This window comes from Drosophila innubila, chromosome X (genome assembly GCF_004354385.1).
Source record: "Drosophila innubila isolate TH190305 chromosome X, UK_Dinn_1.0, whole genome shotgun sequence".
Taxonomy (NCBI): domain Eukaryota; kingdom Metazoa; phylum Arthropoda; class Insecta; order Diptera; family Drosophilidae; genus Drosophila; species Drosophila innubila.
In genome coordinates this window covers 2,780,982-2,795,745 of record NC_047626.1, presented here as the reverse complement: position 1 = coordinate 2,795,745, position 14,764 = coordinate 2,780,982, and the positions used below count along the sequence as shown (strand labels likewise).

At 39.5% G+C, this 14,764-nt stretch overlaps 2 protein-coding genes across 2 annotated transcripts; both read right to left on the bottom strand.

Moving 5' to 3' along the window:
• Positions 1-8,350: 8,350 nt before the first annotated feature.
• LOC117784647 (protein transport protein SEC24-like) lies at positions 8,351-9,703 on the bottom strand. Its single transcript, XM_034622449.1, has 2 exons — positions 8,812-9,703; positions 8,351-8,595 (listed from the first exon to the last, which is right to left on the bottom strand). The coding sequence occupies exons 1-2, from the start codon at positions 9,701-9,703 to the stop codon at positions 8,351-8,353; spliced, it is 1,137 nt and encodes a 378-aa protein (XP_034478340.1).
• A 3,358-nt stretch (positions 9,704-13,061) lies between these two features.
• Positions 13,062-14,521, bottom strand: LOC117793316. The gene is made up of 2 exons (XM_034633606.1): positions 14,418-14,521; positions 13,062-13,377 (listed from the first exon to the last, which is right to left on the bottom strand). The coding sequence occupies exons 1-2, from the start codon at positions 14,470-14,472 to the stop codon at positions 13,094-13,096; spliced, it is 339 nt and encodes a 112-aa protein (XP_034489497.1). The 5' UTR covers positions 14,473-14,521; the 3' UTR covers positions 13,062-13,093.
• Positions 14,522-14,764: the final 243 nt, after the last annotated feature.

Genomic DNA, 14,764 nt, shown 5'->3' with positions numbered 1-14,764 from the left:
TTTTTCTTGATTTTTCAAATAAAATCAATAGTTTTACAACTTTGTATATTTGAACTGGAAAAAACGTAACATCTGGCTTAGTTCGAAAACCATTTTTTTTACTTTTTTCCTTATTATGTGGCGTTGTTATAGATAAATCTCATTAAAAACATACCACAGTAATGGTTAAAAAATGCAAGCTAAATTTCATAATAAAAGCTAGATTATAAAATTTAAAAAAAAAAGCGTAGAAGAATGAAATTGTTGAAAATTTTTAGGAAAAATTTCATTAATAAACATTTCACAGTAATGGTTAAAAAATGTAATGATTAAAAAATGCAAGCTAAATTTCATAATAAAAGCTAGATTTTAAAATTTAAAAAAAGGCGTAGAAGATTGAAATTGTTGAAAATTTACAACAAAAATTGCATTAAAAACATTTCACAGTAATGGTTAAAAAATGTAATGGTTAAAAAATGCAAGCTAAGTTTCATAATAAAAGCTAGATTTTAAAATTTAAAAAAAAGCCGTAGAAGATTGAAATTGTTGAAAATTTTGGTTTTTAAACCTAGTTTAATTAGAAATTAGCTGTTTTGGTCATTTGAAAGTGTGGCAACACTGCGGCACATACGAGTTTCCCAAAAGCCTGAAGCTTGAAGCCTGAACGGAAAAGGATTTCAGCCACAATGAAAACAGCTATGAAAACCACAAAATGCGTTGGCTGCCTTTGTTGCTGTAGCCGCCATTGCCCTAGTGGGTGATTCAAGTGGTGCGGGGGGAGGGGGTGGTACGAGGGTGAGGGGGTGCAAGGGGTGCACGTTGGTGACAATACGCAACATCAAATTGCTGACCACACACAGACATACAGACAATACACAAGGCAGTCAGGCAGAGGGAGAGGGAGAGAACAAGGGGGAAAAGAGGCAGGGGTAGGAATAGGGGTAGGGGTAGGGGAAGAGGAAGAGGAAGGGATGTGGCAACGTCTGGATGAATGGATATTCAATTGCAACGAGAGTGCGTTACAATTGAAGCGGTTTTAAAATAAACGAATGTGGCTTATTACGCACACACACACACACTCCCACACACACACACACACACACACACACATACACACACACACACACTCCCACACAACAAAAATAAATGTCAAATTGAAATTGACATGCTGTGACAGCGACATACACAAAGGAAGAGAGGCCAAAGAGAGACTGCAAGAGAGTGAAAGAGACAGAGAGAGAGAGAGAGGGAGAGAAAGAGAGAGACTGGAAACTGGTCACCCAGGAAATGTCATGGAGTCGTTGCCAGTTTTAGGTCTGCTATAATGCGACTAATCCACTTTCAAGCCAACAACAATTAGAATGCGACTATAATACACTGGAAAAAAAATCACAAATATCATAAAAAAATGCATTCATTAAATTCTTAATTTTATTATGTGTTTTTATACCCTTTACTTAAAACAAAAATAAAAGCGTGTATTGTGTTCGTTGGAATGTACATTGACAAAATAAATCCTCTAAAGTCAAGATTTTGGACTCAAAACTAAGAATTTTGGTCCTCAAAATGCGTCGAGAACATAAAATTCTTAAATTAGGTAAACACATCTTGGTTTTACGAACATTTCAAATAAGACCAAGTGCTTATTTTAAGAATAAAAGATATTGAAATTTAAATCAAAAAATAAAATAAATTAAAATTTATTTTTTTATTTATAATTTTCTGTTTTTTTATTTTCATTTAATTTTGTCTTGTCTTGGTTATTTTAAAAATTTAATTTTAATTTGTTACGAGTGGGATTCGAACCGGCGCCTACTGCTTCACAAATGAGGCGGTTTCTCTAACCAGAGTGCCACGGAGCAACCATTTGTTTTTTTATGAAATAGTACATATTTATACTTTTCTAACAATTTAAGATTTTTATTCTTGTATCAAGAGCTTTGATTTTTTAGATATTTATTTTTATAATTTTTTATATATTTATTAGTATTAGTAATATGGTCTTAAAATGTTCTTCTTTTAAGAAATTTTAAAATATTTAAAATGAATGCTCTTGATTTTAGAAGTTGGTCTTTTTTTTAGTGTATGTAACAGGGAGTATGAAAATTCTCTGACCCTATAAGGTATATATATTCTTGATCCGCATCAACAGCCGAGTCGATATAGCCATGTCCGTCTGTCCGTCCGTCTGTCCGTCCGTCTGTCCGTCCGTCTGTCCGTCCGTCTATCCGCCCGTCTGTCCGTCCGTCTGTCCGTCCGTCTGTCCGTCCGTCTGTCCGTCCGTTCGTCTGTGTAAGCTCCTAAATCTCAGAGACCATAAGAGATAGAGTAACTAAATTTGGCACGCAGACTCCAATTGCGTTGGAGCAGGTAAAATTTGCTTTAATTTTCTACCACGCCCCCTACCCACAGGTTTTAAGATATAACGCTTTTCATGGTAATTAACGTTATCTATTAATATTATCTATTATCTCACTTAACCGCAGCATGATCGTACAATTAGAACGGCAGTAATAGCTTTATTAAAACTAATGTAAGTACTTTCTATGTGGTGTGGTAAAGAAATCTCTAGAGTTTTTGAAGAGAATTGCTTTTGAAAATTAATTTTATTAATAATTTTTAATAATTTACCATATTATAAATGAGATAATCGAACCTAAGTTAAAATTAATTTTATTAATAATTTTTTAATATTTTTCCATATTATAAATGAGGTAATCGAACCAAAGTTAAAACTAATTTTATTAAGAGTTTTTTATAATTTTACCATATTATATAAGTGAGGTAATCGAACCCAAGTTAAAATTAATTTTATTAATAATTTTTTTATAATTTACCATATTATAAATGAGATAATCGAAGCTAAGTTAAAATTAATTTTATTAATAATTTCCTTATAATTTACCATATTATAAGTGAGGTAATCGAACCGAAGTTAATCGGTTCTCACTTTGTCTGTCCCTCTTCCTCACTCTATCTGTCTCTCTCTCTCTCTCTCTCTCTCGTATATATAACGCGATCTCTGCTGTCTGTCGCGCATGCGTGCGTGCGTGCATGCGATGCGTGCGTGCTGCTGCGTGCGTGCGTGCGTGCATGCTGTGCGTGCTGTGCGATTCGTGCGTGCTAACGTCGCGTGTGTGCGTGCGTGATAACGTGCGTGTCGTGCGTGCGATAACGTGCGCGTAGCGTCTGCGATGCGATGCGATGCGATGCTGTCGCGTGCGTAAATGCGTGCGCGTGCGATGCTGTGCATGCGTGCGTGCGATGCGTGCGTGATACGTGCTGATAACGTGCGTGCGATAACGATGCGTGCGATAGCGTGCTGATGCGTGCGATGCGCGTGCGTGCGATGCGTGCGTGCGTGCGTGCGTATGCGATGCGATGCGATAACGTGCGTGCGCGTGCGTGCGATGCGTGCGTGCGATAGCGTGCTGATGCGATGCGCGATAGCGTGCGTGCGATAGCGATGCGATGCGTGCGATGCGTGCGATGCGTGCGTGCGATAGCGTGCGATGCGTAGCGTGCGATGCGCGTGCGCGATGCGTGCGTGCGTGCGATGCGTGCGATGCATTAGTGCGTGCGATGATAGCGTGCGTGCGTGCGTGCGTGCGATGCGCGTGCGTGCTGATGCGTGTGATGCGTGCGTGTGCGTGCTGCGTGCGATGCGATAGCGTGCGCGTGCGATGCGTGCGATGCGTGCGTGCGTGCGTGCGATGCGTGCGCGTGCGTGCGTATGCGATGCGTGCGATGCGTGCGTAGCGTGCGATGCGATGCGTGCGATGCGCGTGCGTGCGTGCGTGCGTGCCGATGCGCGTGCGTGCGCGATGCGTGCGATGCGTGCGATGCGATGCGTGCGATGCGTGCGTGCGATGCGATGCGCGTGCGTGCGATGCGTGCGTGTGCGATGCTGATGCGTGCGATAGCGATGCGTGCGATGCGATGCGTGCGATGCGATGCGTGCGTGTGCGTGCGTGCGTGCGTGCGATGCGTGCCGTGCGCGATGCGATGATGTGCGATGCGTGCGTGATGTGCGTGCGCGTGCGATATGCGTGCGATGCGCGATGCGTGCGATGCGATGATAGCGTGCGTGCGCGATGCTGTGCGTGCGTGCGTGCGTGCGTGCGTGCGATGCGTGCGCGTGCGTGCGTGCGTGCGTGCGATGCGTGCGTGCGTGCGTGCGTGCGATGCGTGCGTGCGATGCGTGCGTGCGATGCGTGCGTGCGATGCGTGCGTGCTGATGCGATGCGTGCGATGATAACGTGCGTGCGTGCGTGCGTGCGCGATGCGATGCGTGCGTGCGATGCGTGCGTGATAGCGTGCGTGCGTGCGATGCGATAGCGTGCGTGCGATGCGTGCGTGCGATGCGATGCGTGCGTGCGTGCGTAGCGTGCGATAGCGATAACGTGCGTGCGTGCGTGCGATGCGTGCGATAACGCGTGGCGATGCGTGCGATGCGTGCGATGCGTGCGTGCGATAGCGATGCGTGCGTGCGTGCGATGCGTGCGTGCGATAGCGTGCGATGCGTGCGATGGATAGCGTGCGTCGATGCGATCGTGCGTGCGTGCGATGCGTGCGTGATAACGTGCGCGTGATAGATGCGTGCGTGCGATAGCGTGCGTGCTGATAACGTGCGATGGCGATGCGATGCCGTGCGATAGCGTAGCGTGCGATGCGTGCTGAGCGCGTGCGTGCGATAGCGTGCGTGCGATGCGTGCGCGTGCGATAGCGTGCGTGCGTGCGTGCGCGTGCGTGCTTGCGTGCGGCGTGCGCGTGCGCATAGCGTTGCGTGTCTGCGTGCGTGCGTGCTGATGCGTGCTGCGATGCTGTGCGTGCGTGTCGCGATATGCGTGCGTGCGTGCGTGCGTGCGTGTCGCGTGATCTGCGTGCTGCTGTCTGTCGTGTCGTGCTGTGCTGCTGCTGCTGCTGTCTGATGCTGTCTGCGTGCTGTCTGCGTGCTGCTGATCTGTCTGCTGCTGTCTGTCTCTGTCTGCGATGCTGTCTGCTGTCTGCTGTCTGTCGTGTCTGTCTGTCGTCTTGTCTGTCTGTCTGTCTGTCTGTCTTCGTGCTGTCTGTCTGTCTGTCTGTCTGTCTGTCTGTCTGTCTGTCTGTCTGTCTGTCTGTCTGTCTGTCTGTCTCTGTTTGTTCCTGTCAACGTTTAGGCACTTGACACCAACTTGTGGCAGAGGCAACCCTCGTCAGGGAATCGTTTTGTGTGCTTGAGTTTCACCTGCGGACTGCGACGAGGGTTGCATTGGCAAATGGTGACACTGGGACACTGGGACACCTGGAGGCGCCGCCAGTTGTCCAATTTGTCAGCTTGCCACGCGCTGTTGCCGCTGCCTCGAAGGCGCAAGTTGCAAGTTACTTTGATCACACGGGCTAATCAGATTTTAAAGGGTATTAAAAGAAACAAGCGAAAAAAGGCGCTGCTTGGGGGCCTTTTCAGGTATCGAGTGGAAAATGTAAGCCAAGCACTTGCTGCGAGGCGTGTGGCATGCGGCATGTGGCATGTGGCATGCTCCACTCGACCGGGCTAATTTTATTAATGTTGCCAATTTTAAACGGGTGGCAAGAGTTCAACATCATTTTGTCAGGGGCGGAATGAACAGGTGGGTGTGGCAAAGGGGCGGCAGGGTTGATTGGGGGGTGTGGCAAGACGGAGAGTGGGATTGTTGCGGAATTGCGTTGCTTACGCGAGCAATTAAATATGAAATATTTAAGAGCTGCCTGCCTGTTTTTAAGGCAGCCTGCAGGCATACACTGAACAAAAATCATTCGATTATTTATATTTAAAATTCTTGACTTAAGTACATACTATATATTCTATATATTCATACTATATATATATATATATATTCATACTTTATATACCCAAACCGGATCATAAGCCGAAAACACAAAATAATTTGACCCGGCGAACCCGAACCTGAACCGAACCATTTATTTATTTTATAAAAATTGATTCGAAAATTAATTAATAGCATACATTTTATTTTTTTCTAATTTTACTCAACTTTTTGGGACTTCGTATAAAAATAAGTCATATTTAATTCTCCAAATAAATTTAGAATAATATAAAAATTACATTTTTTCGGAAAAAAATAGTTTAATTGGTTTAACAAGTAAACAGAAAAATTTAACGTATAAATATTTTTTTTTTTGAATAATACAAAAATTCAATTTTTTTTGGAAATAAATAGTTTAATTGGTTTAAAAACTAAAAAGAAAAATTAAAATAATATATATTTTTTTTTTATTAAATTAAACAAGGATTCCAACCCAAACCTTATATATATATATACCAAATCTAAGTCTTGTTTTATGGTTCAAACCGCCGAACCGAACCCTTACTAAAGATTTTGGTGATTTACAATCTTTAAAATAAGACAATATGCAAATAAAATGACAAGGACCTTACATTAATAAAGTCAAAGAATTAAATTATTAAATTAAAGATTTAAAAATCTTTTTACAGAACCCTGAATATTTAAATATTACTGAGAATAATAGTGAATGAATCAAGAATTTTTGTTCTTGGTTTAAGAAAGTTCGTGATTCCAATGATTAAACCATTTTTTCCGGTGTAGGAAATTCATAGCGTCAGGTGGTGAAGAAAGGGGGGGAGGGGGGAGAGGGAGAGGGGGGCAAGTACCACAACTTGCGTTCGTTCAACTTGCCGAAAAACTTTGGAGCAAACAAAAGGCAGACGGAACTGGAAACTGGAAACTGGCTAATTAATAATTTTTAGGCCATTCAGCAGATTGAAGAAGCAGCGGGAGGGGGGAAGAGACAGGAGAGGGGGTGTGAAGGGGAAGGGGAAATGTAGGGGGGGGAGTTTGCTGGCAGGTAAACTTTGACTCGACTTGATTAAGTTGCTTTTTAATGAAGTTCAAAGTGATTTCACTTGCAATTAATGCCCGACACGACACGACACGGCAAAGTCCTTCGAGTGCCTCCAAAAAGGATCTAAGGACGTGATTGATGCTTACAAAAAAAGAGTCAGTCAAACGAGTTGAAGGCGTTGTTTGACTTAATCACACTGACAAGAAACATTTAAGAGCGCAGCAGAAAAGACGAAATGGAAATTCAAAATTAGAAACGAGTTGAAAATCGAAAAAATAAGCTATAGAGTTGTCAATCAATCGACAAATAATACAGCTACAAATATCGGAAAAATTGGAGATGGTGTCAAGAGGAAAGTTTGGAAAAAGTAGACAGTGAAGGATCAAAAATGTAATTTTTCAACTTAGATGCAGAATCGAAAAAGAGGCCAAACAATGATAAAATTGAAATTATGAAACTATAAAAATTCTAAACTATGGAAAAACGGACAAGGCCGAAAAAAAATATAGTTCTACAATTTTAATGCAGATTACAAAAAGGGGCCAAGAACTTCCAATATTAATATTCCCCAATTAAATCAGGTAAGATTTGACAAAGTTATGACAATGTGAAGTTTTTCAAAAGTGGTGAGTGAAAAAAAATTCAGAGGAATTTCAATCAGTGTAAGTTCTCTTAAGAATTTAAGAAAGATAATTCATATGACCAATTAATCTTAATATTGTTAGAGTTAATAACTTAATATTGTATTGATTACGAAAGATGAAAAGTTAGGACAACAATTTGAAGAAGTGCTGAATTTACCCATGCCATGGTCACTACAAAAATCAGTGCAGTTTCCCGAAAGAACTTAAAACAGAAAAAAAAAGAAGTTGTAACCAGGGATCTTTGAAATTGTTCTATAAAATAACTTGATATTAGAACTGAAAATAGTGCTGACTTTTCCCATGCCATAGTCACTACCAAAATCAGTGGAATATTTCTAAAAAACTCAAGAAAAATAAAAAGAAAAGTCATTGGATCGATGGATCTTTAAAATTGTTCTATAAAACAGCTTGATATTAAATTTGAAAATAGTGCTGACTTTTCCCATGCCATAGTCACTAGCAAAATCAGTGTAATATTTCTTAAAAACTCAAGAGAGATAAAAAGAAAAGTCATTATATCAACAGATCATTAAAATTGTTCTATAAAATACCTTGATTTTAGAACTGAAAATAGTGCTGACTTTTCCCATGCCATGGTCACTACAAAAATCAGTACAGTTTCCCGAAAGAACTTAAAACAGGAAAAAAATGAAGTTGTAACAACGTATCCTTACAATTGTTCTATAAAATAACTTGATATTTGAACTGAAAATAGTGCTGACTTTTCCCATGCCATAGTCACCAGCAAAATCAGTGGAATATTTCTTAAAAATTCAAGACAGATAAAAAGAAAAGTTCTTTGGATCAACAGATCTTTAATATTTTTCCAAGTATTATGTTGTTGTGTCATGTGTTTTATTCATGTTGCGAGTGGGGTGGCAACTCTAGTCGATCTTCTGTGCGGCAGTCACACCCAGCACAAACTGTCCATTGACACGACGCACATACCCCTTATTCGAGGCATCGTACATGACATTCGGCACGAGTCGCTTCATCAGATCCTCGGGACAGCGAAGGCGCAGCGAAAGTTGCGACACGATCAGGGCGAAACTGATGGGTTGACCCTCGTCGCGCATTATGTTGAGCATGGTGGACATGATGATCTGGTGCCACTGTGCGTATGGGGCAGCTGTCAGTGCGGCACGTTGCTGTTGTGGCGTCTCCAGCTGTTGTGGTTGTTGCAACTGGAAAATGCAACGTGGTGGCAACACTGGCGGCGGTTGCTGCGGCTGCTGTTGCTGCCACATCTGCGGCGGCAACTGTTGCTGCTGTTGTTGTTGCAACATTGGCTGCTGCTGCTGCTGCTGGCAGCGACGCTTTGGCTTGTTGCACGTCTGCTTGCCACGATTGTTGCCCCGTTGATTGTAGTTGGTGGCAACTGCAGCTGCTTGGTGTGGCATGCCACTGGCAGCGGTGTACTGCTGTGGCAACTGCTGATAGCTGAGCAATTGTGGCGTCAATTGTTGTGGCATCGACTGTGGCATCGACTGTGGCAACGACTGTGGCATTGATTGTGGCATCGACTGTGGCATTGCTGGCGGCTGATTCAAATTGGTCAGCAGCGGTTGCTGTGGCAAGTACGTTGACGGTTGTGGCAAGTACGTTGACGGTTGTGGCAAGTTGGCAGTTGGCACAAAACACTGCTGTGGCAACTGCTGTGGCAACTGCTGTGGCAACTGTTGTGCCAGCTGCTGATACACATTATTCACCGGTGAATAACTGCCAGTCATCGGTGAATTCAGCTGTTGTGGCTGTGGCAAGTTCACTTGTTGCTGCGGATACACATTAGACAGTTGCTGAAAGGTGACCAAAGGCATTTGACCTGTTTGCTGTGGCAATTGCTGTGGCAACTGCTGTGGCAACAGCTGATACACATTGTTCACCGGTGAATTACTGCCAGTCAGCGGTGAATTCAGTTGTTGTGGCTGTGGCAGCTGCTGTGGCAACTGCTGCTGCTGATAGAAGCCTGTTGGCATTGGATAAACTTGCAACACTTGACCATTCAGCGCAGTTGTAGCTTGAGAAATTGGTATCCAGACAACTTGCGGCACATTCTCCACATTTTCCACATTCTCCACATTCTCCAGAACATTTTCAGCTTCATCTTGCCACAAGTAAGCTTCATTGGCAGCATTAAAAATAACCTCTGCTCCAGTTGTTGCCACCGAACGCGGCTGAAACACTTTTGCCGCCGGATTCAATGTTGAACGATTCAAATACTTGATTGCATACGCCATTTGAAATCAAATTAATTGAATTAGAATTAAAAAAAAGTACAGCAAATCTGAAATATTCACAAGACGCGTCTCGATTTTTGGTTTAACAAAAGTCAAAAGTGCCTGTAAAGAAATTTGTGGCACAGCCTGCTACGATTTCGATTCCGATCAAGTACTTTTTAGACCTTATACTAATCGATACTTGTATGAAAAAAGCGATAAAAAAAGTATTTACTAAAATACTGCTAAAAATATTGCTCTTATTTTAATATGAATATTAAAATAAAAATTAACTAAATAAATAACAGTTTAAAAAAAACATAGAAATATAGATATCAAAAAATAAACAAAACTCACGACTCAAATACGAACTAAACACGAATGCACACGAACAGCATTTATGTTAAAAAAAAAACACTTTCAACACGTGGCAAGTTTTTCGTTCATTGATACAAAATTGTAATTAAATATATAGAAATTTATACAAATTTGTTAGAACACTTTAAGCCAGCTTAAAAAAAAACTGAAGTAAAATCTGAATTCCATATTTGATACAAAAGAATTTCATTTGAATTGAAGTTAAATATATAGAAATTTATACAAATTTGTTAGAACACTTTAAGCCAGTTTAAAAAAAAAACTGAAGTAAAATCTGAATTCCATATTTGATACAAAAAATTTTAATTTCAATTTAAGTTGCCCAAGTGCTGTGATTTCAAAATTTAAGTATACGTAATTATTGTAGTCTTTCTTCATTTCTAAGTTTTTTAAGTAAAGCTAGATTTGGCAGCAAAATTTGTAAGTTTAATTATGATATTGCTAAAATTAACTTGCAACCGATTGCTCCTATGGAAGCTATATGATATAGTAAACCGATTCTTACTAAATTTGGTGAGGATATAACAGGCAGTAACAAATAAGCAAGCTGTAAGTTTGGTTGCGATATCTTAAGAAACAAAAATGTTTTCCATACTAAGCAATTCACTCGACGCTCGAACTTTGATTTCGAATTTGACCCTGTTGCAATTTGAATTTCGCAAAACCCCGTATTCTTGCACGATAAAATTGTCTTAGCTATGTTGTGTGACAATTTCAGCCTCCTAGCTCTTACGGTTTGGGCAGTGCAATGATCAGCGAGTCAGTGAGCGAGTCAGGATAAAGAGTTTTATATATATATATAGATACACTGATAGAAAAAATGTTTTAAAATCAAGATTTTGGTCTCAGAACTAAGAACATCTTGATTTTAAGAACATTTTAAATAAGACCAAGTTCTTATTTTAAGAATAAATGTTCTTAAAATTGAAATCAAAAAATAAAATAAATAAAAATTATTTTTAATATTTATAATTTTTGTTATTTTTATTTGTTTTAATATTTTAAACTAAATAGTATTTACTTATTGATTTTATGAGTTTAAATACCCCATTAGGCCTTGCCTTAACTTACAGGGTATGTGAGTACATGTTGTTGCTGTTTGCAGTGTTGTATAACTTTGGCCGCAAAGCAAAGTTGCTGTCATCTCTATGCAACCGAATGTTGCAGGTAACAAATACATGGAACTTCTGCTTGTCTCTGTCTCTCTCTCTCTCTCTCTCTGTGTGTGTGTGTGTGTGTGTGTGTGTGACATGCAACTGCAACAGAAACAAGAACAATTGAATTGCTGGCCAAGTTTTGCGTCTGATGTTGACAGATGGCCAGCTGAGAGTCTGACGACGTTTATCCACAAACGCGACTAATTGCAGTTGCAGCTAAATGGGGCAAGTCTAGGGGGTGGCGAGCGGGAGGCGTGTTGCCAGAAAGCATATAAATATCCATAAGCGCTAGGCAGCCCAAAGAGCAGAGGAAACACTTGCCACACACACACACACACACACACAGAGAGACAGAGAAAGAGACAAAGAATGAGACATAAAATGGCTAAAAACCTGCTGCAGAATTTTTGCGGTTGTATTTCTTTTTAGCCAGAGTCCCTGACAATTATTTACACTCCAAAGTTTTGCCAAGTTGTACGTTGCACAGTTGTACGCTTGCTGTGGCACACAAATGAAGTTGTTGCTGTGGCCAGGAAGTGGAGACAGGAGACAGGAGAAAGCAGTCTGGATGCCAGGACATGTGTAGACGCTGCACCTGGGCAACTCGTGTTGCAAGTTGCCTGCTTGTTGCCTGTTGCAAGTTATGTTATGGGTTGCCTAGCGACAATTGCAAAAATTATGCAAGTGCTGTGTGTGTTAGTGTGTGTGTGTGTGGGCAACTCTACACAGAAAAAAAAGTTTTCTAAAATTCCTGTTAAAAATTCCAAAAAAAATTTTTTTTTTTTAAAAAAATGTTTTTAAATATTTTTATTAAATGAAGATATTTAAAAAAAATATGGTAGCCCAAATTCGTAATTTACGGTCAATTTTAAAATGCTTACACCGAAAAACCATAATTCTTAAATCAATTTCTTGTTTTCCGCTTTTTGAGTTGAAAAATTTTTTGTGTTTAGTTTTTACAAGAAAGAAAATTTAGTTTTAAGAAAATTTGGTTTTTTGACTCAATAAAATGTTGAAAGTCCTGGCTCAAACAAAATCTTTGATACCAGGATTGCTTGGTTCGGACTAAGAACTCTAAAAATATGCTAATAATAACATAAAAATTAAAAAAAAAAAAAAATAATTTTCTACTTCTAAAACCAGGAATTGGTTTTGAAAACTATGGTTTCCTGGTGAAAACATCTGACAATTGACCGTAGATTACTAATTTGGTTAATAATTTCTGAATATTTTGAGACCATCCAAATCGATGCACCCTTTAAAAAATTCAAACAAGTCCAAAATATTTTAACTAACTGAAAAAAATCTTACAGAATTCTTAAATCAAAATGTTACAGAGAAAAATATTGCTTGAATAAAGTATTTTGTACTTGGTTGAAGAAAATCTGGTATCATTATAATTCTGACACCACATTGAATTAATTTAAGCCCAAAGTCGCGGACTATTTTTCTCAGTGTAGCCGAGCATCCACCTGGAGTGTGTCTCAGTTGTCCTTGCACACAATTAAGCAGGCACAAAAGCTATACAAATGCTCAGACATGCCACATGCCACATGCCCCACTCCCCTCCACTCCCCTGCACTCCACAACTCTACTTAGGGTTGCCACTCATGTGCATATCCTGAGCAGGATGTGTTATACCCCGTTCGGTTCCTTCAGAAGTTCATTGCCGAAAGTTCTTGTTGTGCCAAGGAAGCTTGCCACATGTGGCAAATGGCATGTTGCAAATTACAGCTTATAGCTGGATTCACTTAATTGCAGATACTTTTTGCTTAAGGAAAGCCACAAAAAACTACGTTTTTTATTTGAAACTTTTTGTTTAATCATCGTTATTATTATTATTATTTTTGTTATTATTTTTATGATTATTTTATTACTATTGCTTTAAAGTCGGCTGTGCATCGCCTGCTCCTCGATTGTTGCCCCTTTGGGTGGCAATCTCTAGTGTCTTTTGGCCGTGCTCCATCGATCGCTGCCTGTGCCTCACATCGTAATCCTTGACACGTTCCGGCGACACGAACTTGAGGAACCGATGTCGTGCGCTCGGCCGATGCCGATTCGCGGCCAGACAAATGCGTCGGGAGAGCTCGTGTCCGAAGCAAGTGCGACGCTGTTGGCCATCGTTATCGCCATCGGCTATATAGGAGCGTAGTGCCAATCCTAAATATATAACAGATACAAGAAGTACAAGTTATATTTGATTTGTTAACCTGGCAAAGTTCAATCTTTAATTTTCGACTGTTTGTTCCTATGAAAACTACATGATATAGTATTCTGATTCAATTCAAATATTGGCAGGATGTATAGGATAACCCCAAATGCATTTTCTGTGAGTTTTATTAACTTATCTCAAGAAACAAAAAAGTATTCCATACTAATAGTTGAAATTTCACAGATTGTTCCTATGGCAACTATATAGTATATAAGTCGATTTAAAACCAAATTTGAACATATTGTTTAGGACAATCTCAAATAATTCTGTGATTTAAGTTAAGAAAACTCAAGAAACAACAAGTTTATTATATTAAAAGTTGAATTTGAACCCATTGATCCGATTGGAACAAACCCAAATGCATATTCCTTGAGTTTCGTTGAGATATCTCTAAAATATCAAACCTTTGTCATGTAAATCTTAATTTTCGAACCATAATTTCTTTGCTATATTATATGATATAGTACTCTGATTTTAACTGAATTTTGTCAAGATGTTACAGACAACACCAAACGCATTTTCTATGAGTTTGTCTGAGATATCTTTCAAAATATGAATATTTTTCATACTAAAGGTAGATTTCCGAACTAACAGCTATATCATATAGTGGACCGATTTCAATGAAACTTGAATAGAAACTGAAGGACAATACCAAATGCATGCTCTATGAATTTTTCTAGAGTTAGCTCAAGAAACTAAAAAAAAAAAATAAATTTCGATTGATTTATCCCAAAATAGCTATATGATAAAGTCATCTGATCCGGCCATCTACGAGTTCTGTGCTGACTAGTGCAAAAAGATAGTCTTCTAGTTTGAAAACGAGATACTAACTTATTTAGAAACATATGAAACATACGTACAGACGAATCAAGAATATATATACCTTATGGGGTCTGCCAGGCCCCTGCTAGACTATATAGGTATGAACATATAATAGAAGATAAATTCAAACGGAGTTTATAAAGAAAACTCTTCTCCTTATACTTACCAACTATAAATACTTTTGCCACCTCTTTAAATGTCGGCTGATCCTTGAGCAACATTATACAGATATATGTAAATATATATATATATATATATATGTGTATGTCACTATATATATATAGTCTTATGTGAATCGTTGTGCTCTACTAAGATTTTGAAATATGCTATTGTACATATGAATATTATAATTATTACTATATAATATTATATTTTCGTATTTTGTTACAATTTTGAAAGTACAATTTCGGTATACAAATAGATAATCCAACTCTGTTAAAAATAATTCTCATTTCGATTTCGTTTTGCATTTTGATAATTATTTCAAAGCATGCTTTGAGCGTATCTATAGAA